Consider the following 20,013-nt stretch of genomic DNA (forward strand, 5'->3'; position numbering starts at 1 on the left):
AATGAAGTTTGGTGCTGCTCTTTCCTGCAGAGGTAGTTACAGGCAGTAGCACATGGAACATCTCTAGCCGGCTGCTTTGGATCTAGCCAGTGTTCAGAGAACCCAAAAACTACTGCTGAGTGCCAGCAGAGCAGCTTGTGTATATCTAGCTCTTTGTTTTGATCCATTTCCCAGGGCAATCAGAATGTTATGTTGCATGTAACTGGACCTTTTGTCGATTTTGGATAAACCCTTTTGCCTCTATGGGCAGCTTTCTAGTTCTAGCTTGAGGCCAAGGGGTGTGGAACTCGCACGGTTCTCCGGGTGCCACAGTTTGTCTGAATTAACGTCTGGCTGCGCTCTCGGGTCAGTGATAAACAGAGGATGAGAAAACAGCCGGCTGAAAATAATGAGCATGAAGAGACCTTCCTAACCTCAGATTTTAAGAGTGCAGATGCATTTTAAATGAACCATTAGCTTTTCCATAAGAATGGAAGTATTTACTGACCAGGCAAAATCCTCTGTGACAGAATTTCTTGGTACTGGTGAGTTTTAAGGAAAAAGAGTAAAATGCCAACATCCAGTTGTTATGGGCAACTTTGTGTGTATCACAGTGTTAGGTGGGTTAGGGTAATATCCATGTTGTCAGCCGGTGAAAACAGGATGAATAAGCAAAAAGACCATTGTATTGCAGTAGTGCACAGATTTACAGTAGGTCACGAAGACTGGAAAATACTAGGAAAACATCTGAGTCATCTCCTATCTTTGTTTCAGCTCTTTCACAGAAACTTGACTTTCTTTAAGGTCCTCTATAGATGATGCTTTCCTTTTCAAGCATCTTGTTACAGATGTTGGAAGCTGGCTTGCAGGGAAATGAAACAGCCTGCGTGTTTATTGTTAAAATCTGGTGTAAGTTAAGCTCCTGCCTGAGGGAGCAGGTGTCTCAAGTGCTGCGGATGATTCTCACTTTGTGTATCCTTTTCTTTCCCTTCCCAGCAACCAACGTACGTTCAGGCCCTGTTTGATTTCGATCCCCAGGAGGAAGGAGAGCTGGGTTTCCGCCGCGGAGACTTTATCCAAGTCCTTGACAATTCTGACCCCAACTGGTGGAAGGGAGCCTGCCACGGACAGACGGGCATGTTTCCACGCAACTATGTGACCCCAGTGAACCGGAACATCTAGAGATAAATATTAGAGATTATTTAAAGAAACCAGAGAAACAGTAAATACACATACAGAGCCTAACTGCAGCCAGTGACCTAAAATCACACGGCGATAAAACCTGAGTCACCTTGCACCGTGAGGTGATCCTCCTTCACTCAGTATGGAACTTCAGGGCTGGGGTGGGGGAAGAGTTCAACTTACACACCAAAACTTATCTTAAAAACAAAAAAGAGAGAGAAAAAAAGAAAATAACAGTTTTCCTCAGCTGCTCCTGGGTTACCCCCTTTCATTCACTCTTCTTGTTTCCCCCTCCTCCTCTGTCCATCAGTGCATGAAGTTTTAATGCCATATAAAGTCCTAGCCATGCAGTTAAAGGAAAAGGGAGAAGCTCTGCTGGTATTTTCTCTCTCTGCAAACGGTCTTCATTTGACATGAAGGGACGTGAGAGAAGAACCAAATCCACAGTCCTGCCTTTAAAAAAAAAAGCAAAAATCATCAGTCTCTGCTTTTGCCTTCACCATTCAGCTCTTCTTGCCTGGGAAAGATGAGGTGTTAACCTGATTTTTATTGTCTCTTCTCCTTTGGCACTTTGTTCTGAAGCTCAGCAGCTTCCAAGCAGGGGAAGGGAGAAGAGTTGTGTGGCTTTTTGTTTCTTTTTCTTTTGTTTCTTGTTTCTTTTGAGTCACAGAGCTGCTTTGAGAAACACCAACGTGCAACTGAAGTCTGGTAATGCTGTGCTGACAGCTTTTTTGTTGTTTCTTAAAGGTGTACGGTTGAGCACATTCTGCATTTTTTTCCATAGTGCCTTTCCCTTATTTTCTTTTTTATTATTTTTTAAGTTAAAAGGACAGTCCAGAGCTTTTCAGAGGTGGTGTTTTTTTTTCCTGCCTATGTGTAAATAAATACTTTTAGGGGAAGGGTGTAAAGGAGGGTGATTTTATCAATGGACATTTGAGAAAAAACTACAAACACAGATGGAGCTTTAATCTTCAGATTTGTCTTACAGTTCAACTTTCCTTATTCCAAGGAAAACAAAATCAAGGCATGCAAGTGGCAGCTTAGGCTGCTCACAGGTGGGGAGCTGCAACCTCCAAGTAAGAGAAAGGGGGACATTATAACCAGGGAAAACGAGGACAAATATTTTGGGGAGGGGAGGGCTAAGGGTGGAATTTGAGAAATAATAGCCCTGAGATGTCCTGTAAAATGTACATTCCTTTGATGGAAAACTTTATAATGCAGAGAAACCTCAAGAAATAGTGCTTGAAAAAAAAGAAAAGCCTACAACTTTATGCTGTTAGTGAATGTTTCTACATGATGCATGTAATCAGCCTGGCTCTTCGGCCTGGATAGGGAATATTTGCAGTCGTGTTGCTCTCGGAACGTGGGATTGGCATCACTGTTCTCCAGTTTCTCTTCCCTCCTCAGGTCAGTGTTCCCGTTGCCGTAGATCCCGCCCCGCTCCCCGTTCACAGCAGGCTGTGTGATGACTGTAACCCCCACCCCGCACCGTAACGCCATTTTTTGTGGCCATTTGCTCCTCCACCAGAGCAGTGTGACATTAAATTGGACGGGAAGGAAAGCAATCCAGCCGCACCGCTCTCTGTGCCAATCTTCAGTTGCGTTCTTTTTCCTTTGAATGGCCATTTGGCTGGATCCCTTCACCCCACCAACGAATCCAAAAACTGCAGCGGAGATCTCCTCCTGCCCTGCCTGAGCTTGGGCAATCTTCTGTTGGAGGGTGCCTTTTTTTGTACTAAGTGTTACAAATGTTTTATTCCTGAGACGGACTCTGCCTTACACTTTAATTTTCCAGCAGATGAAAGAGAGAGCTATCCCGTAGAGTATTACTTTCTCCCCCTCTCCTTGCTAGCTGTCACTCACTTTCTTTCTTCTTTGTAAAGTGATTGGAAAAGGAATCTATGGCATTCTACACCTGGACCATTTGATTGTTTCCTTATTTTGGAATTGGTGTATATCATGCAGCCTTGCAGACATATGTCTTGTGTGTGTATATATATATTAAAAAAAAAAAAATCAGTGTTTAAATAAAAAAGGCCTATGTACTTAATCCTTTAACTCTGCAGCAGCATTTGGTAGATAGTAATTAACTGTGAATAATAAATATACATTGAATTCTTCACTTGAGCATCTGTCTGTTATTTCAGTTAACTGACCGAAATATAACTGATTGACCTAATGTATAGGATATTAATGGCTACAGGAGGGGGACGCTGTAAGGTCCGCTCTGGCCTGAGGTGCTCGGATTCTTCAGGATTTAGTTCCATTTCTGCATTCCTGGACAAACTCTTCACTCTTTCAAGCTCAGGTCACTGGAGAGCCGTGTCACTTTGCACGCGTGATAGTGAAGAGGGAGGAAAGGAATGACGGTGTCGCTTCCAGGACTGGCGACCCCGTGTCTGTCAGCTGAGAGGGAGAGTGGTACTTCAATATTTCTTATAAGAAAGCTTTTTTTTTCCCTAAGCTTTTTACCAAACCACTTCAGTGCCCCCATGGCCTGGGCTGTGCTGTTGTGAGGAGCCAGTAACGGAGAGCAGAACGTCAGTTCTGTCTGGAGCGTCTTGCTGAAGGACGGCGGGGAAGACGCGCATAGGACGCGTGTGAGCGCAGCAGCCGCTCGGGCTGGCATGGGAGCCCTTGTTTTCCTTCTTGTGGCCTGAAGAAGTGGAACTGGAAGAAGGTGTGTGGGCAGCTCTGCAGCTCACCGCTCTGCTGGCTCTGCAGCTGCTCCCCAGCCTATGTTCAGAAAATGCCTGTGTATTTTTTATCATCTATTTTAATACACAATAGGAAAAAGCCCACATGAGGGTTTGGGTTGTTATTTTTAACAGTTGCTCTTAGTTATTATGCTCAAATACAGATGTAGTCAAGGAGTTTGCGGTTGCTCAGAAGTGCCTGGATATCCCCATGACGAGTTCCCTGTTTCGCATTTGTGCCAGTTAAGTCAATATAGAAATGGTTTGCAGTGGCTTTTTTGTGATGTTACAACAGAACATGTGCTCAGAGTTGTGTGCTGTTCATACCTCGGGTATCTGCTGAGAAGTTTAGAAAAAAAAAATACCTTATTTTCCTTGTTCTTTATAGGGGGAAGAGAAATGCTTGTTGCTATTGTGATAGTGTAACGTCAAGGCCACAGTGGAAGAACAATCAGCACATCATTTCCTTATGGGGTTTTTCCTTTCCCAGTGACCAGCTTTGGCACGGGGGTCAGCAAAGCTGGTGCCAGGTGCCAGAAAAAGCCCAAATCCCTCGTATGTTACTGTCACCCACCAGAGCAGCAGCCGGAGTGCAGAGTGCTGGTCAAATTTTGACTTACTGGCCCCTGGTTTGAAGTCCGTCAGCAGAAATCTTCCACTAGCATTCATTTATGGCACTTCTGCATTTTTTCAAGCATAAATAACAAAACGGATTAATAAAGAGATAAATTACTGTTGGGCTTCTGAAGCTCTAATTATCCACCTTTAAAATCTGGTGATTACTGGTGATGAATTTTATAGGCTTTACTGTCAACAACCTAAACGTGTTACGCTTATTAATTCCATTCACGCTCAAAATCATCAGTTCTCTGGAAGAAGGGACAATGCAAGATGAACTTTTGTGGAGGGGGTTTTATGTATATAAACAATGGTATCCAAAATCTATGTATATAAACAATGGTATCCAAAATCCCTCCTACCACTGGTCAGTTCCGCGCAGGTTTGGAAGCGCTGCCTCAGGACACACAAACGAGGCTGAAGCTCTGTACAGAATCAGCCGCCGGGTGCTATGGTCGGTCCGTAATTCGAATGCCGGTGGGCTGTCTGACGGGGTCCCGCCGTGCCGCCTGCCGGAGCGCGGGCCCGATCCCGCTCCGCCCGGGGCCCGCGGGGCGGGGCCACGGACTACATTTCCCAGCGCCCCCCGCGGCGCGCAGGCGCAGTGCGGCGGGAGCCGCCGGCGGGCGGGTGAGGCCAACCCGGCGGGGCCCGCGGCTGCGAACGGGCCGTGGCCGCCAACCGCCGGCCCCGCACGGGCTCTGGCTCCGGATCCCCCTCCGGTGCCTGCCACGGGCTGGGCCGCGGGGCCGATGGGGAGCGTGGGTTATTGTGGGGGCCGTAAGGTGGGAGATGGAGGGGGCAGTGAGGCGCTGGGGCTGAGGGGACGCGTGGGGATGGGGGCTGCGTGTGGTGCGCCTGGGAGCGCTGACGGGGCGCCCTGTCCCGCCCAGGCCGCAGGGACCCCAGGCAGACATGGTCGGCTATGACCCCGAGGCCAAGTGCGTCTCCACGGTGGAAGCGGCTGTGGCGGGATCAGCATCTGGCTTGGTCACTCGGGTCCTTATCAGCCCCTTGGATGTCATCAAGATCCGCTTCCAGGTGCGTTCCTCACGGCATGCTCGGGGCAGGGGCTGGCAGAGCCTGTTGGAGGGCGGAGGTGGCTTGTCCTGGGTTAGCAGGTCACTTGTGCAACCGGCGAGCACTGAATCGCCTGTCAGCCCTCACCTGCACTGGGTATGCGAGGTGGCAGAGCTATCCCACGTCCGCTGTTCTCTCTGTGTAACCTGCGTCTTTGAATGGGACCTTGTGCCATTTGTTTGTTTGCTTGTTTGTTTGCTTTCTCTGCTTTTCTGAATGATCACCACTATCTAGCTGAATTTCACCATCATCCCTGTTTACCTTTGTGTTGCGTGCCTGTTTTTATTCTTTTAGAGCCCTATGTAACTAACATCCCAGTCAGTTCTAGATGCGATTCTGTGCAAAGGCAGAATGTCATCTCTTGTCATTGATTGGCTGACAGAGTTACGAACTCCTGAATTGAACATTTGAACCTTGTTGAAGTGCAACATGGAACTCAGAATATTTTCTCTGTTTTCCTCCAGCTTCAGATCGAGCAGCTCTCCTCCAAAACCCCGGGGGCCAAGTATCACGGCATCTCACAAGCTGTACAGCGCATCTTCCAGGAGGAGGGGTTGGGAGCCTTCTGGAAGGGCCATGTTCCTGCTCAGTTCCTTTCTGTTGGCTACGGAGCTGTTCAGGTAAGGTGACCAGATGTGATCTGTGCCCAGCGTACGTACACAGGACTCTGCTTTGCTTCTCTTCAGAATGGCTGTATGGGCAGATGTGGGAAGGTCCAGGTTTACACTGTACCGATACAAGCCAGCTCCAATCTCGAAGATCTGTATAATGTCGATGCATAATTCCTAAGTTAACATTCCTGAGCTTTCTGAGTGGCCAGCTGGAGCAAACTGAGTTCTGTTTGTGTCTGGTGTCAGAGACAAGGTCTATTTGTTCCTTACACTTGGCTTAGCTGTTCACGTTTGAAGCCTTTGTGGTTCTTTGCTTTGGTTCACGCTTTCACCCTAACAGCTTGTTAGTAAAAGAATCATTGAAGCTGATGATGGTGTTTTACTGGTATTGTTATGCTGAATTTTAAAATATTAACATGTTTTATGAGCAATGATTGAAAGAGTAATTGATAATATATCTGTAATGTAGCAAATACTCTTTAGGACATGTAGAGCATTAAAATGAGTTTTTCACAATTCTAAATGTAAGATTTAGCAGAAATGTCAAGAGCTTAGAATATCCCAAGCATTTCCGGGGCTGCTCAGTGATTTTTACAAGATACTGTTTGAGCACATGCTCCAGCAAGTTGCAAGCCAGGGAGGGCTTTTGAAGGACAGAAAGTGGTGGGTGGAGCTGTTTCCATGAAACAAGAGGAGCGGGAGATCCGTGTCAGTGATAAGGATTGTCTCCCTGACCTGTGTATGTTTGTTTCCGTAAGTTCATGGCATTTGAGAGCTTGACGAAACTGGTGCACAACGTCACCTCATACAGTGCCCGTGATTCCTTTGTGCACTTCGTCTGCGGTGGACTGGCGGCTTGCACAGCCACTGTTGCAGTTCAGCCCGTTGACACGCTACGCACCCGCTTTGCTGCTCAGGGTGAGCCTAAGGTACGGCTTAGTTTGAAATTCTCATCCACAGCATTAGCACATTTCACATGTGTCTGAGGTTTGGAAAGTACATAACCCTCGGTGGGTTAGCATAAAGGGGCACGTGCTGTTATTGGGCAATGTTTGCACTCTTGCCAAGTTATCCCCTGTGCTGTTGACACAGCTTTTGTAACTATGTTTTGCTGCTCCTGATTGTGTTTGGCTGCTGGTAGGTGATCCAGTAGGGACAAACTGTCCTTAACAGGATAATTCAATTTTCATTTCGGCTTTTGGCCGTTGATAGAATGCACTCCCCAGTGTTGAACACTGTGTGTTTGACACTTTCCACTTGCATAGAATCATGTTTAGATAATGATGGGGCTGCTATTCGAAACCAGTCACCTTTCACTTGTGTTTCATTTTCCTCTTTATGCAATAATTGGTCTCCATGCTAATTAGATCTGTAATAACTAGACTCATATGGGTTTGTATCAAAGCCATTTCTGGGTTTTGACTTAGCCTGCAGTAGAATCACAGTATATATTATATGAATTCTGCTGCAGGAGCAAGCAAAGCTGTTAAGAGAAAAACAAATATCTGTGATGCAAGAGATCTGAGGCCACAGCTCGCAGCTCTGGGCCTTGTTTTTTCCCCTCAGAAGCACAGCTGGGATGTGGGATAAAGCATCAGCCCAGAGCTAACAATCATTTGTTCAGTTAGTGTCTTGTGGCTCAGGTAGGGTTAGGTTGTCAGCTTACTTATAAGTCACAAGGGATTAGCTGAGGATACTGTGTGAAGACGTGCAAAATCACTTTGTTCATCGCTTTGTGCTGAAAGTCATCATTTGTATTTTGGGCAGTGGGAAGTGCCTGTCCTCCTTACTGGGAAATAACCTGACCTTTGGTTTCCTTTGGTTTCACTGGAAAGTCAGCCTCTCTTTATTGTCTAGGTCTATCGCAACCTTCGCCACGCAGTGGTGACCATGTACCAGACAGAAGGGCCTCGCACTTTCTATAGAGGTTTGACTCCTACTATCATCGCTATCTTCCCGTATGCCGGGCTCCAGTTCTCCTTCTACAACATCCTGCAGCAGTTTTCTGAATGGGCGGTTCCAGCTGAAGGAAAGAAAGGAGGTAGGCACTTGGGACGGTGATGTCTGCGATCTGGAGACAAAGAGAGGATGAATATTAGTTTGGGGGACTGACATAAGCTCCGTTTCCTGTCCTATCACTCTTGACACAACATCTGAAAAGTGTCTCAGTTTCCCATCTCTCATTCTTACCCCTGCACAGGGAAGTTTGCAAACAGCTCCTGTTATGGAATAACCATGATGGAAACATGGACGGATGGGAAAGGGAAGTGTCACAGGCCAGGGAACTCTTTCTGGAGCTGTGTCACGTTACTCATACTGTGAGAAGAGAGTGCTGGCGTAATCCTTCTCTGTTTCATTAGTGCTGTGGGGACAGAACTCTTGGATTTCCTCAGGAAACCTGCCTGCAGATTCCAGCACAGCTGTTACAGAAGAAGATTCATTTCACCTAATTTAAAACTGCCAAGCTCTTGATTTTATATTCTTCTGTTGATTTCCAGCTCGGTTTTAAGAGAACCTCATACTGATGCAACCTGTCACCTTGACATTTCTAGTTCTAGTGCCTCCCTGAGAGAGCGTGTGTGCGGCATCAGTGTATTTTTGTTCCTCGAAGGAATTTCTTCAATAGAGGAACTAGAATTTTCAATATCATGTCTGCATATTTATTTTTAGGTGGCAGAGGCTGATGGCGGTTTTGTGCTGGTAACTCGTGTTTGTCAGGAAAAAGTCCAACAACGCAAAACTCATTTCCCACAAGCCTCTGAAATCATCAGGCAGTTTCAACTTGTGGTTTATTCCAGTCCAGAATAAGTCAGTTTGAGCAATCAGGAGTGCAAGATTTCCAGTGACCAGGCTTTTACTGGGGCATGAAAACTTTTCAATCCACTCGTGGCAGGTTCTCTGGGGTCTTTTTCTTTTGTGCAAAGCAAAAGCGCAAATCAGTGTAATGAACCAAGATGAGGCGTTACGCTCTGGCTCCAACGGACATTGCAGGGCTGATGTGGGAAATATAGATGGAGGTTCTGTGGCCCAAGCTATGCAGAAGAGGCGATGTAACTTTAAAGAGCCTTTTTTGGCCTTAAATTTTGTGAAAAGTGATTTTTAACTTAGCTCTCACGATCTTTAATCAGAACTCTCTGCTAATTCTCTTTTTCCTCCCCTATATCCTCTCTCCTTTCTTCTTCTCAGGCAACATTAAAAACCTTGTTTGTGGCAGCTGCGCTGGAATCATCAGCAAAACCCTCACCTACCCTTTTGACCTGTTCAAAAAACGACTGCAAGTGGGTGGCTTTGAGCGTGCCCGGGCAGCCTTTGGGCAGGTGAGAAATGGGGGAATTGACTGATTTGCATGAGGAGGGATTTGCATTAAGACAATCCAGAGCCAGACCGCTGCACCAGGATGCACTGATGATTCACCAGGGGCACCTGCTGCGCTTGTATTTGGGTTGGGAGCACCTGGGGAACTTCTGAGAGCTGAGCATTGGTCTCACTTAATAGTGGGAATAGCTGCGTGGATATACTGGGTTAATTTTATATACTGGGTTAACTTTATGGCATTGTCCAACATACCTGTGCTCTGCCTTCTCATCCATCTCCATAAGGCTGGCTATCTTGAAGCTGGGAATGAGTTAGGCAGGCAAAGGCGTTTCCATTTACTTTTTTAGTTGCAGCATAGTATTTCTGATTCAGGACCAAATTACCAGCAGAGGATGAAACCAGCTTTGTGCTGGGATTGCCCGGCTGTCAGGATCCTTTTCTGCAATTAATATTTTGATACAAGGAATGGACACCAAGTGTTCAGCATGTGTCTTCTGTTCCAGAACATCCTGAAATTCAAAGCAAATTAAATACTTCCAGCGTTCCTTAGCACCATCCTTACCACCTCAAAATACACTCTAAGGCAAATATAGATCTTTCGAGGAGCTATCTCTTTTTTTCCGTGAAATGTGGAAGTTTTCTTTTTTCCTTCAAATTCTTTGGCTCTGAGAAGCAAATCAGTCCGTACCTCAAGAAACTCCCGGGTTAGGAATTTGAAGTCTTAACTCATGGCATCGGATGCTTTTCCTCTTCCAGTGAGGCACAGAATTTGTTCTTAGCACTGATGTGTCACAAGATGTTGAACTTTGGCGGTGTGACAGGACGACATGCAGACAGCTCATTTAGAGACTTATGACTGCTGTAGCTGTGTTTTCTTTCGGTTAGGAAACTGAAAAGTTGTCCCTCCTTAGAGAGCAAAGGGGATGCGGAACAGTAGCAGCACAATCTGAAACAAACTTGCACCATAAGTAGTACATGTTGTTGTAGCATAAAGATTTCACAGCCATTCAATTAGAATGATCTGCATAAGCAATTGCTGATGCAAAATATATGTTTTTCCTCTACCCCACTCTACAAACTGACTCTGAAACTTTCAGGTAGTTATAATAATAGCCAGAAAGGCACCTCCAGGCTGCATGTCTAGATTATGTTTCTGTGGTATAGTTTGAGGCTCTCTGTGTTCTTTTCCAGGTAAGCTGTCCTGGGTTTGTCTTGTTTAACCTTTTCACCATTTCTCCCCCAGGTACGGATGTACAGGGGTCTCCTGGACTGCGTAAGGCAGATCCTGCGAGAGGAGGGCCCGGGTGGGTTCTTCAAGGGCCTCTCACCCAGCTTGCTGAAGGCTGCAGTCTCCACTGGCCTGGTCTTCTTCTGGTACGAGCTGTTCTGCAGCCTGCTGTGTGCCCTGAAGAATACCGGCAGCACTACGAGGAAGGAGAGCTGAAAGAGGCAAGTATTTGCCTACCTGGTGTTCTCCTGGAGGAGGGAAAACCGATGGCTTTGCCACCATGAGCACGTTGGAAATGTCAGAGGTCCACCAGCCTGTCAGAAATCACCTCCTGAGACCGAGAAGGAGAAGGCGACTGCGGTTCAGCTGAAGGCACTGAACTGTTCTGCTGGAAGCTGTTCAATGGAGCACTTCTCTTCTGTCTTCTCTCATATCAGCAGACATTTAGTGGGGAGAGGGGGGAACCAAGCAGACAACTACCTAGCAGAGTCATCTGAAAAGGCACCCAATAAAGTGGGTGAATTCCTGTGCTCGCCCGGGGTCACAGAGGGATCCTGGCGTAGCTCCTGCTGCTTAACCAACCTAAAGTCACTTTGTACCTCTGCATCTGCACAGCTTTAGTTCCTTGCTCTGTGGCCTGCTGTTCCCACCATGTTATTTTCTTGGCGTTGCACAGGTAGCTCTGTCCTGCTGTTGTGAAGTCACTTAAAACCTCTTCAGTGTGCACACAACCTCCATTTTCCTTTACTTTGCTGCCAGCTACTGCTTCTTGATTACCACTCACTGGCTGTGCGTTCTCAGCTGCCTTAAACACAGAATCTTCTAGCAGATCATGCTGACCCAAGCTTTCTCTTTCTCCAGCTGTGATGAGCTTGATTGTATCCTAAGTGCCCATTTCTCTTCCTGCATGCCTTGCCATACATCTCTTAGAGTTTTGCATTGCCTCAGTCACGCTTTTTACAAGTAGACCTGGAGATTAAAAGCGCCGCTCTAAGAGGATTCAACGCACAAACCAGTTCTTACTTCAGGGTTCTTTGTTTCAATGTAGTGAGTAAACAAATGCTGTATAGAGCTTTAGAAATATTTAGTCTAAGTTGGAATGATGAAGGAAAAGTCCTGTGGAAACAAGTAAATGTCGTCTTTTTTTTTTTTAATACCACTTTTGAATGTTTCTAGCAAGTATTTCTGTAGTGGCCTCAACATTTCTGAACCTCAGTCCTACAGTGGTGCTAACAAATGAAGATGTTTTGACAAGATTAGCTGAAGTGAGAGGACTAAACACCAAATTGGAATTGGTTGGCTTAGCATGGTGTTTGACAGGAACAGGCTGATTGAATTAGAGCTGGATAAGTGTTTTTCTGGAGTTTCAAAGGCTCTGTGAATGGTTAAAAAAACCAACACATCTCTGATTTGTGTAACAAGGAAAAGAAGGAAAAATCCTTTATTCCTCCTCTTTTATCCTGTTTTTCCAAGCTGAGCAGGGTGTGGAAGGCAGAGTTCTGAGGAAGAGCCTCTGTGATTCAAAAGCGTGTTTGTCATCGGGTGAGCAGTGGAGAGGGCAGAGCGCTGCAGTTATTTAGAGGATGGTTTGATGGTTCATCCTCTTAATGCAGAACTTTTTGTGGCTCTTTTGCAATATGCGGGGTGTTAATCCCAAATGGCCTGGCCAAATTCCAACGTGACCAATTCCATTCTGTTGACGTAAGTTATCCTGGTGATTTTGAGCATATCAGCGTTGCTCACTCATCCTGAGCTATTGTGAGAGGCTGTTTTTAAAGAGCAGCTGTTTCACTGGTGGCTGAGATATCTAGAGAGATTCCTCGCAAGCCCAGGCCAAATAACTTTATGTCTGCTGCGGTCTGAGATCTTGGAAGATCTCACTGGAGTTTCCCCGTTGGAATGACTGGGATTTCACTCTGATGTAATCCTATCAGCGGGGACTTGCGCTGCCTGAAATTCACCTCACAGGCTGCTCAGCAGTTGCGTTGGTTTTCTTCTAGTGCCTTTTGCCATCAGAATGTCCAAAAGCACTTTAGCAGGCAGAGCGTTGAAGAGGAGTTGCACTGTGGTGGTAAAGGGATCCACCATTGCTCTTAGCTGGCCTCGGGTGGGGGAACATTGTCGCACAAGTTCTGTGAAGAACAAACCGTTTCCCACGGCGCTGGCTGGCTCATGAGTTTCTAGGACAGTCCTGTTCTCAGGATGCTCAATGGTTTTTGAAAATAAATTAATAAATTAATGTTTTACAGTCAGTCTTGGAATAGATGTATTTCATTTGGGTTTAAGTTTTGTCGTGTAGAACTGTAATTCTCTGTGGCATTTTGCTGTGGTGCCTGCGTGGATCTTTTGCAGCTGCTGTTGCCTGAAAGCATCTGAGCACGATGCTCACAACGCGTGCCTACCTTTGACAAAACGTACATTAAATATTTTGTTATGCTCCTGTCTGGCTGTAGGGTTTTTTTATTCCTTTTCTCCTAGTGTGTGCACTTGGTTGGACCCCACAGGGCTGCTGTTGCCATCCTGTTTCCCAAAAGGGACGATTATTGGAGCCCAGAGGAGCCATCTGGTTTTCCCATTCTGTCACTGGCTCCTGGGCGCTCGTCACCATCGGGCAGGGCTGCGGTGATGCTTTGGCTATCGCTGTTGAGCACCGCACCAAGGGGCATCAGTGGAGGGGGTTTGTGCAGCCCCCAGGGTCCCACTGCTGTGCCCCAGAGGGACCATCAGAGCCCCCGCGGCTGGTTCTGAGCCATGCGCCCACCATGGATGGGTTCAGGCTTTGTTTGGGTTTAGCTGGGCCACACAGCGCTGCAGAAAGTGTTCCTGAACGGCTCGTTCTGTGTTTCCGGAGGCTGTTCTCTGGTGCCAGCGGCCTGGCTGCTCTGCTGGCCCCAAAATGCTCCCTGAGGGGTTTGCCCGGTGCAATGGTTGGGAGTTCAGAGAACAAAACGTGTGTGTGTTGTACCCTGCTCTGCTCTTGTTGCGGTGACTTGGTTTAGTGCGTGTCCCCTATCCTGGTGTATTTTCTACCTGGTTTCTGTGCCGCTCGGTTACAGCCCGCCCTGGCCTGGAGGGCAGCGCGGGGTAACCGCGGTTTTCACCGCAGATCGGTGCGGCTCCCGCCGGGACAGCGCGGCCGGTGCTCGGCGGGGGAGCCCCCGGGGACACCGGGCCGGGGGTTCCGCGCTGCCTCCCCCGGCGGGCGGAGCGGAGCGGAGCAGCCGCCGTGCCCGGGGCGCAGGCGGGGAGCCGGGAGGCCGTGCCGGGGGAGCGGCATTTCCCGGGGGGCAGCCGGGTCCCTCCCCGCCGTGGCCGGTTGCTCGCAGGCGGTGGCGCTGCCGCCGCTCTCCCGGCCCGGCCGGCCCGGCCCTCCCCCGGCTCGGGCGAGGAAATGACCTAAGAGGAAACCTGGGCCGTGCCGGGAGGGAGCGGGGCCGGGCCGGCGGGGCCCGGGACGCTCCGGAGATGGCCCGGCGGCCAGAGGACACAGCGGGGGCGGCCGGCAGGTCGGTGGGGGCTGCGCCCGGCTCCCCCTGCCCTTCCCGGGGACACCGGGGTGCTGCTTGCCCTGGGATCCGCCGTCCCGGGGCCCTTCGGCGTGCGCCGCCCGCGGGGCTGGGGCGAGGCGGCTGCGGGGGCTCCCGGGGGCTCCGGTGCCCCGGGCAGGGGGAGTCTTGGCGCTGGGGGTTCCACCTGCGGCTCGGCGGGGCTGGAACGGGGTCCCGGGCGGCTGGAGGTGCCCCTGGGGATGCCCGGGGGTGGCAGAGGAGACGTGGGGCCCTTCTCCCTCTTCCGGCGGTGGCCGGGGCACGTCCAGCCTGTCCCAGCAGATGTGACCCCGGCACACGGGCTGGCTGGTCACCGGCACATCAAGGACACTTACCCCAACCGCGTCAGCCCCCGGGACAGCTCGTGTCGTGGGGACCGCTTGCAGAAGAGTCGTTGGTGCCCACACGTGATGCTGTGCCCAGTGTCACCCACTGCCACCAGTCCTGCAGGAAAGGCGGTCCTGGCAGCAGGATCTCTGGTGCAGGTGCGGCCAGGCTGGTTTTGCCTCTGTCGCTGCGGTTTGCTCTGGGCAGGGTTATTTGGCACAGCAGATCAAAGTGGCCGTGCCCGTCCCCAGGGAGCCGTGGGGAAGGATGCTCAGGGAGAGGCGCTGGGCGGTGGCGGCACAGACGCTGCCAGACGGGCTCGGGCGCTTCCTGCTTCGCCGTGTGCGGTGCTGAGCTCTCGCCGGGTTCCTGCTGCGCGGTGATGCTGCCGGCGGGACGCGGGGCTGCCGGTGAGCTCAGGCTGCTCCACGGGCAGTGCAGAACGGTGTGAGTGTGGATGCAGAGGGAGAGAGACGGTGCAGAACGCAGGGAGGTCGGACAGGAAGGTGTTTGCCAGCCAGACATGGCACGGAGGGCACCCAGCTGCTTGTGAATCCGTCTGGGAAGGATGGGCAGGTAACCCTGTGTGGGTGAGAGCTTCGGCTGCGTGAGCGGGTCGTCACTCTGAGGGGCAGGGTCAGGCTCTACCCAGCAAGCTCCTCTCTCTGCCCTGAACTATTACCTGTTGTGCCACAGCTTCACAGCGAGTGGAGTGTCCGAGGGGTCGGGCTGCCCGCGATACCTGTCCCCTGCCTCTAAATGGCAATGGGCTCTTCGGCTTTAATCCGGGTAGGGACCTGTTTGCAGAGACGGGTGAGTAATGGCCCAGGAATTTCGACAAGCTGGCAAAACTCACTTGGCCGACTGCCTTCTCCTGTTTGTGCTGTGGGTCTGGCCAGCCCGGCATTTTGCGTCCGGCAGATCATCTCGTGTGCGTATCAAACAAATCCCTTCCTCTGTGTGCCATGTGTACCGTCTTGCTGTCTTCGCTGTATCACAAAGCAGAAGACAATTAATCTAGAGACTATTTGGGAGCGCTGTCGGTGCCGCAGAGAGCTCTGCTTGACTGCAGGGGGCTGAGCCAGGAGCTGTTGCTGTTGGGGATTTGGCTGCAGAGCTGGTTGTGTGTGGTGGGAGCTGGGGGAGCGTGTCTCCGGTGCGCGGTGGGGAGAGCCTGCCCGGAGTGCTCGGGTGCCGGGTTGGTTCTTCCCAGTGTTTGTGTGAAAACAGCTGAATGGGTGTTTCAAAGGCACAAGGAAGAAGCTGCATAGGGTGCTCCTGCATGTGTTTCCCTGTGATAATAAGCCACAGGGAAGTCGCCTGTGGTGAGATGGGTATATTTAGGAGCTGCCTTGGTGTGCTGTCCACTTTGAACCTGCAGATCAACAGACCGAAATACATTTTTCCTATCAGAAAAATGCTCTGAAGATGGAGTCCTGTTCATAGGCTGGTAGGAAACAAGGCTTAAAAAGATGTGGGAGTGAAGCTTTGCTTGGATCTAGGACTGGAGTGGGTGTCCTAATAACAGAGGAGTTTCCTTGGGGCTATCAGGAGAGCAGCCTGTGCTCCAGCGCCAGGTGGGGTTTGCCAAACACCCGGTGAAGGTCTGCCCTCTGTCCAGCTGACCTGTGTGTGCTCTTTCCCCAGGGACTGTCACTAGCCCATCCGTTGCCCTGACTCCTGCCCCTGGAGGAAGCCAGTTATGGGGGAAACAGGCAAAGAAGAGTATAAAATACAGTCGTTCGACAGCGAGACTCAGAAGCTGCTGAAAACAGCCCTCAAAGGTCAGCAGGCTTTTTGCCGGTTCCTGTGCCACACGCAGCTTGGGTGGTAAATGAGGCTGGATGCTTGGGCCCCTTTAAGGGACAGCAGTTGCTAAGTATAGAAAAGCTGTTCCGTAAATGCTGTTGATCCATGGCCGGCTGCTGCTGGCAAATCTTCTACAGGAAGGTCTTTGCTCCCTGCCCCTTCTTACCCCCTCTCGCCTTCTCCCCAGTGTTTAATGGTGCGGTTGTTCAAACTCAGCTCCTGGTTCTTGTCCTCGTGGTTTTCCCTGATTGTGGGTGCCCTCCTCTCCTGCTCTGAGTGTGTCTCACCCCTCTCCAGTGCCCAGTTCCTGCTCCCTGTCCCTCCTGCTGTGGGGCCATCTTGTCCTCCCACACCCCCAGGCTCCTGCTCACCTGTCACATCTCTATTCAAAACCCAGCAGGAGTTTGCACATCTGGCTCTCGCTAACCCAACTTCAAAGAGGTGCTGGGATTCCAGGTTCAGATCAACCTCTTGCTTCTTGTATTACCTGTTTTTCTCCATTGGTTTTCCATCATGATAGCTGTGTCTCCAGCCTGGGAGGACTGTGCTCCATTGGAGATCCTATCTCCAAAACAGCTGGAGTGTGAGAGGGGGATGTGGGAGCAAACATGAGGTTTTGCACCATATAACGTGGTTGTACCAGGCCCTGTGCCAACCTCAGTTGTTTTCCAGGTACCCCAAAGCAAGCAGGGCACAAAAGGGTGCTGGGTCCTGACCATGTTTCTCCTCTCTGCAGACCCCAGCAACGTGGACCTGGAGAAAGTGGCCAATATTATCGTGGACCAGTCCCTCAAAGACTGTGTGTTCAGCAAGGAGGCAGGACGCATCTGCTACACCATCATCCAGGTGAGAGCTCCTCATGCCGCAACAGAGAAACGCTTACACTGTGTAGGTTGTCCCGAAGCTGGGCCAGGAGAGGCCTCGCCCCAGCCCTGCGCTCTGACTCTCCAGCTTCTCCTCTTCTGCCACTTGCCCCATGCAGTGGTGGCCTCCAGACGAGCAGCCAGCGAGCACAGGCAGTTAGTCATAGCTTTCTTGTCGCTCTGGGCAATCACAGGATAGTATCTGTGTGGTCCTGCATCCCTCCACCCCTCTCACACCCCCATTTCATCCCTCCACCCTGTTTTGTCTGGGCTCATAGGCAGAGAGCAAACAAGTTGGCCAGAGCATCTTCCGGAGGAGCCTGCTGAACCGGCTGCAGCAGGAGTACAAGGACAGGGAGGAGCTGCGCACCCGCTCGCTCCAGGCCTGGATCTGCTACGTCACCTTCATCTGCAACATCTTCGACTACCTGAGGGTAAGGAGCCGGAGCAGAACCACCCGTCTGCTGCTGCCTCAGGGGGCCTGGGGGTCCGCAGGGTGCTGGGTGGGTGTTGTACGGAGCCCCAGAGCTGGTTCTCAGCACGGGGATGCTGGTGGTGCTACTGACAGGCAAGCAAAGAGGCTTGGAGAGGCAGAACCATCTCTGGGAACCATCCCGAAGTCTGAGCTTCCTCATTTTGTACCTGGTGTTTGAAATCCCCTGATTTGCCAGCTCCCAAATGTCCCAGATTTAGTTCCTGTGAGGTCCCAGGGGGACCTGTGGGTGCTCATATGATTTCTAGCCCATTTGCTGATGGAGTTTGTCTGCAAGCCTTTGCTGCAGTGTGTGTACTCGGATGCCTGCTTGGAGTAGATGTAAAAATGATGCAAGCAGAGCTGCAGGCAGGAAAAATGCTCTTGCAACAAGTGTATTTCCGTGATTACCTCCTTACATTTAAAAATAGATGCTTTTTACATCATTTGTTCAGCTTCTCTGGCTCCTGAGACTCAAACGTCTGGTCTCCTACGTAAATCCCGCCAATCTGGCATTTGGCAGCACAACAAAATTCTGCTCCCTTCTTTGAAAAGCAGCAAGGGAGTAACTCGGAGCCCTTTTTGGCTCCAAGCTGACGGTGGCTTCTGCTCCTTACAGGTGAACAACATGCCCATGATGGCTCTGGTGAACCCTGTTTACGACTGTCTGTTCCGGCTGGCCCAACCCGACAGCCTGCGGAAGGAGGAAGAGGTCAGTGCCGTCTTCTTGTGGGCATCCTGCAGAAAATGAGTGTTTTTCTACCTGTTGCGGGTGCATTTCTTTGGCAATTTTGTCTGAGAGGCAGAGGAGTTCAGGATGTGCTTGTCCAGTGCTTTTACTAGAACAGATCCAGCCTCTCCTGCCTCCTGGATCACAGTGACTTTCGGGAAGCAGAACCGTTGTAGAATCATAGAATAGTTTGGGTTGAAGGGACCTTCCAAGCTCCCCCAGTGCCCCCCCTGCCATGAGCAGGGACATCTTCACCAGCTCAGGTTGCTCAGAGCCCCATCCAGCCTGGTCTGGGATGTCTCCAGTGACGGTTCATCCACCACCTCTCTGGCCAACCTGGGCCAGGCTCTCACCACCCTCAGTGTCAAAAATTTATTCCTCATGTCCAGCCTCATCTGTTGGAAATTTAGAAGAGAGGGAACAGGATGAGTTGGCCCATAAGTGACTGATGGGCACCTCCACAGAGATGTGCCAAACCTTCCCGTTCCTTTGTCCTCAGCCAACTTCTCTTCCTTCTGAAGGTGGACTGCCTGGTCCTACAGCTCCACCGCATCGGCGAGCAGCTGGAGAAGATGAACTCCCAGCGGATGGACGAGCTCTTCTCCCTCCTCCGAGACGGCTTCCTCCTGCAGGAGGGACTCAGCTCCCTGTCCCAGCTCCTGCTGCTGGAGATCATCGAGTTCCGAGCTGCCGACTGGAAGATGACGGACGCTGCCCAGAAATACTATTACAGCGAAGTGATGGATTAACCTCTACAGCAGAGATGGAGAGAGGTCCCCAGCACTTTCACCAACAAGCTTCACACCAAGTTTGAATTTATTTTCATGATGTTTTTCTAGCACTTCCTGTAAATAGGATTGACACTGGCCGGAGCCTCTGGACATGTCACTGTCGGCTGCAGCTGGGGCCAGCCTGACTCTGGAGGTCTGGAGCAGCGGGACGGGCAGGGCACGTTTAACCCAGCAAGTTCTTCCACTGATTTAATCTAATATTGGGCTGCTGCCAGCAAAGGGCAAGGCAGGCTTCTCACTCAAAGCAGCATTTGAGATGTGTGTTAAGGCAAGCACAGTTTAGGCTGCGAACATTTCAGGAAATCTTTCACAGCTCAGGTCGTACCTGGTTCTCCAGGACAAGTCACAGCAAACACTGTGGCCTCACCAACAGCTCGACCAAGTGGTGTTTTTCCCAAACTCTTTCCAGCACCCTGGCTGCACCTGCACACAACAGCCTCCCCCACGGGCCACCAGCCACCAACACCTGCAGCAGGACAGGGCCCTGAGCACACGTAGCTAGAACAGGTTTTGTAAGTTTTATACAATTACCGTCATGTTTTTTTCAGAATTTAGCGACTTTCAACTATGGTATGTTGCTTATACGAATGGGAGAGGAAGAAAGGAAACAAAATAGTCTATTGAAGGATTTTTTTCTAATAAAAGTTTTCCACTAACATGGCTCGTGCCTTCTCTCTATGCCGCTTCTGAGCTATGGACAATAATACTTAGAAGTCTTGACTGAAGCCTTAAGGCTGTGATAACCATTTTGTCGTCAATGCAGG

General features: G+C 50.1%; 3 protein-coding genes across 6 annotated transcripts in view; all 3 read left to right on the forward strand.

The window, feature by feature from the left end:
• The window catches only part of GRB2 (growth factor receptor bound protein 2), a 46,712-nt gene extending 43,429 nt beyond the window's left edge, over positions 1-3,283 (forward strand). Inside the window, exon 6 of the mRNA XM_080356615.1 lies at positions 976-3,283. Within this exon, the coding sequence (XP_080212741.1) occupies positions 976-1,161 (186 nt within the window). The 3' untranslated portion in view covers positions 1,162-3,283. The remainder of the gene's footprint in view (positions 1-975) is intronic.
• Positions 3,284-5,082: 1,799 nt separating this feature from the next.
• SLC25A19 (solute carrier family 25 member 19) lies at positions 5,083-16,294 on the forward strand. Of its 3 annotated transcripts, XR_013923074.1 has the most exons (8): positions 5,094-5,260; positions 5,369-5,516; positions 6,020-6,175; positions 6,925-7,095; positions 8,024-8,207; positions 9,353-9,483; positions 10,725-11,222; positions 16,232-16,294. XR_013923074.1 is itself a non-coding variant. In XM_080356715.1 (7 exons), the coding sequence occupies exons 2-7, from the start codon at positions 5,391-5,393 to the stop codon at positions 10,923-10,925; spliced, it is 969 nt and encodes a 322-aa protein (XP_080212841.1). In that variant the 5' UTR covers positions 5,083-5,197; positions 5,369-5,390; the 3' UTR covers positions 10,926-13,016. The 3 variants fall into 3 exon arrangements, 2 of the variants coding, with proteins under 2 accessions (XP_080212841.1, XP_080212840.1); XM_080356715.1 differs by lacking the exon at positions 16,232-16,294 and having other exon boundaries at positions 5,083-5,197; positions 10,725-13,016; XM_080356714.1 differs by lacking the exon at positions 16,232-16,294 and having other exon boundaries at positions 10,725-13,016.
• Positions 14,128-19,899, forward strand: MIF4GD (MIF4G domain containing). 2 transcript variants are annotated; one of them, XM_080356716.1, is made up of 6 exons: positions 14,128-14,215; positions 16,232-16,368; positions 17,130-17,239; positions 17,535-17,690; positions 18,348-18,440; positions 18,980-19,899. In XM_080356716.1, the coding sequence occupies exons 2-6, from the start codon at positions 16,287-16,289 to the stop codon at positions 19,205-19,207; spliced, it is 669 nt and encodes a 222-aa protein (XP_080212842.1). In that variant the 5' UTR covers positions 14,128-14,215; positions 16,232-16,286; the 3' UTR covers positions 19,208-19,899. The 2 variants fall into 2 exon arrangements, with proteins under 2 accessions (XP_080212842.1, XP_080212843.1); XM_080356717.1 differs by lacking the exon at positions 14,128-14,215 and adding an exon at positions 15,904-16,034.
• Positions 19,900-20,013: the final 114 nt, after the last annotated feature.

The sequence above is a fragment of the Nesoenas mayeri genome, assembly GCF_963082525.1.
Source record: "Nesoenas mayeri genome assembly, chromosome: 19".
In the NCBI taxonomy this organism is placed as follows: domain Eukaryota; kingdom Metazoa; phylum Chordata; class Aves; order Columbiformes; family Columbidae; genus Nesoenas; species Nesoenas mayeri.

Excerpts from the sequence above, each read along its gene's own strand:
- SLC25A19 (XM_080356715.1), top strand. The coding sequence starts at position 5,391 with ATGGTCGGCTATGACCCCGAGGCCAAGTGCGTCTCCACGGTGGAAGCG. Across the intron at positions 5,517-6,019 it reads TCATCAAGATCCGCTTCCAG|CTTCAGATCGAGCAGCTCTC; the intron begins GTGCGTTCCTCA and ends GTTTTCCTCCAG. Across the intron at positions 9,484-10,724 it reads CCCGGGCAGCCTTTGGGCAG|GTACGGATGTACAGGGGTCT; the intron begins GTGAGAAATGGG and ends TTTCTCCCCCAG.
- MIF4GD (XM_080356716.1), top strand. The coding sequence starts at position 16,287 with ATGGGGGAAACAGGCAAAGAAGAGTATAAAATACAGTCGTTCGACAGC. Across the intron at positions 17,691-18,347 it reads ACATCTTCGACTACCTGAGG|GTGAACAACATGCCCATGAT; the intron begins GTAAGGAGCCGG and ends TGCTCCTTACAG. Across the intron at positions 18,441-18,979 it reads GCCTGCGGAAGGAGGAAGAG|GTGGACTGCCTGGTCCTACA; the intron begins GTCAGTGCCGTC and ends TTCCTTCTGAAG.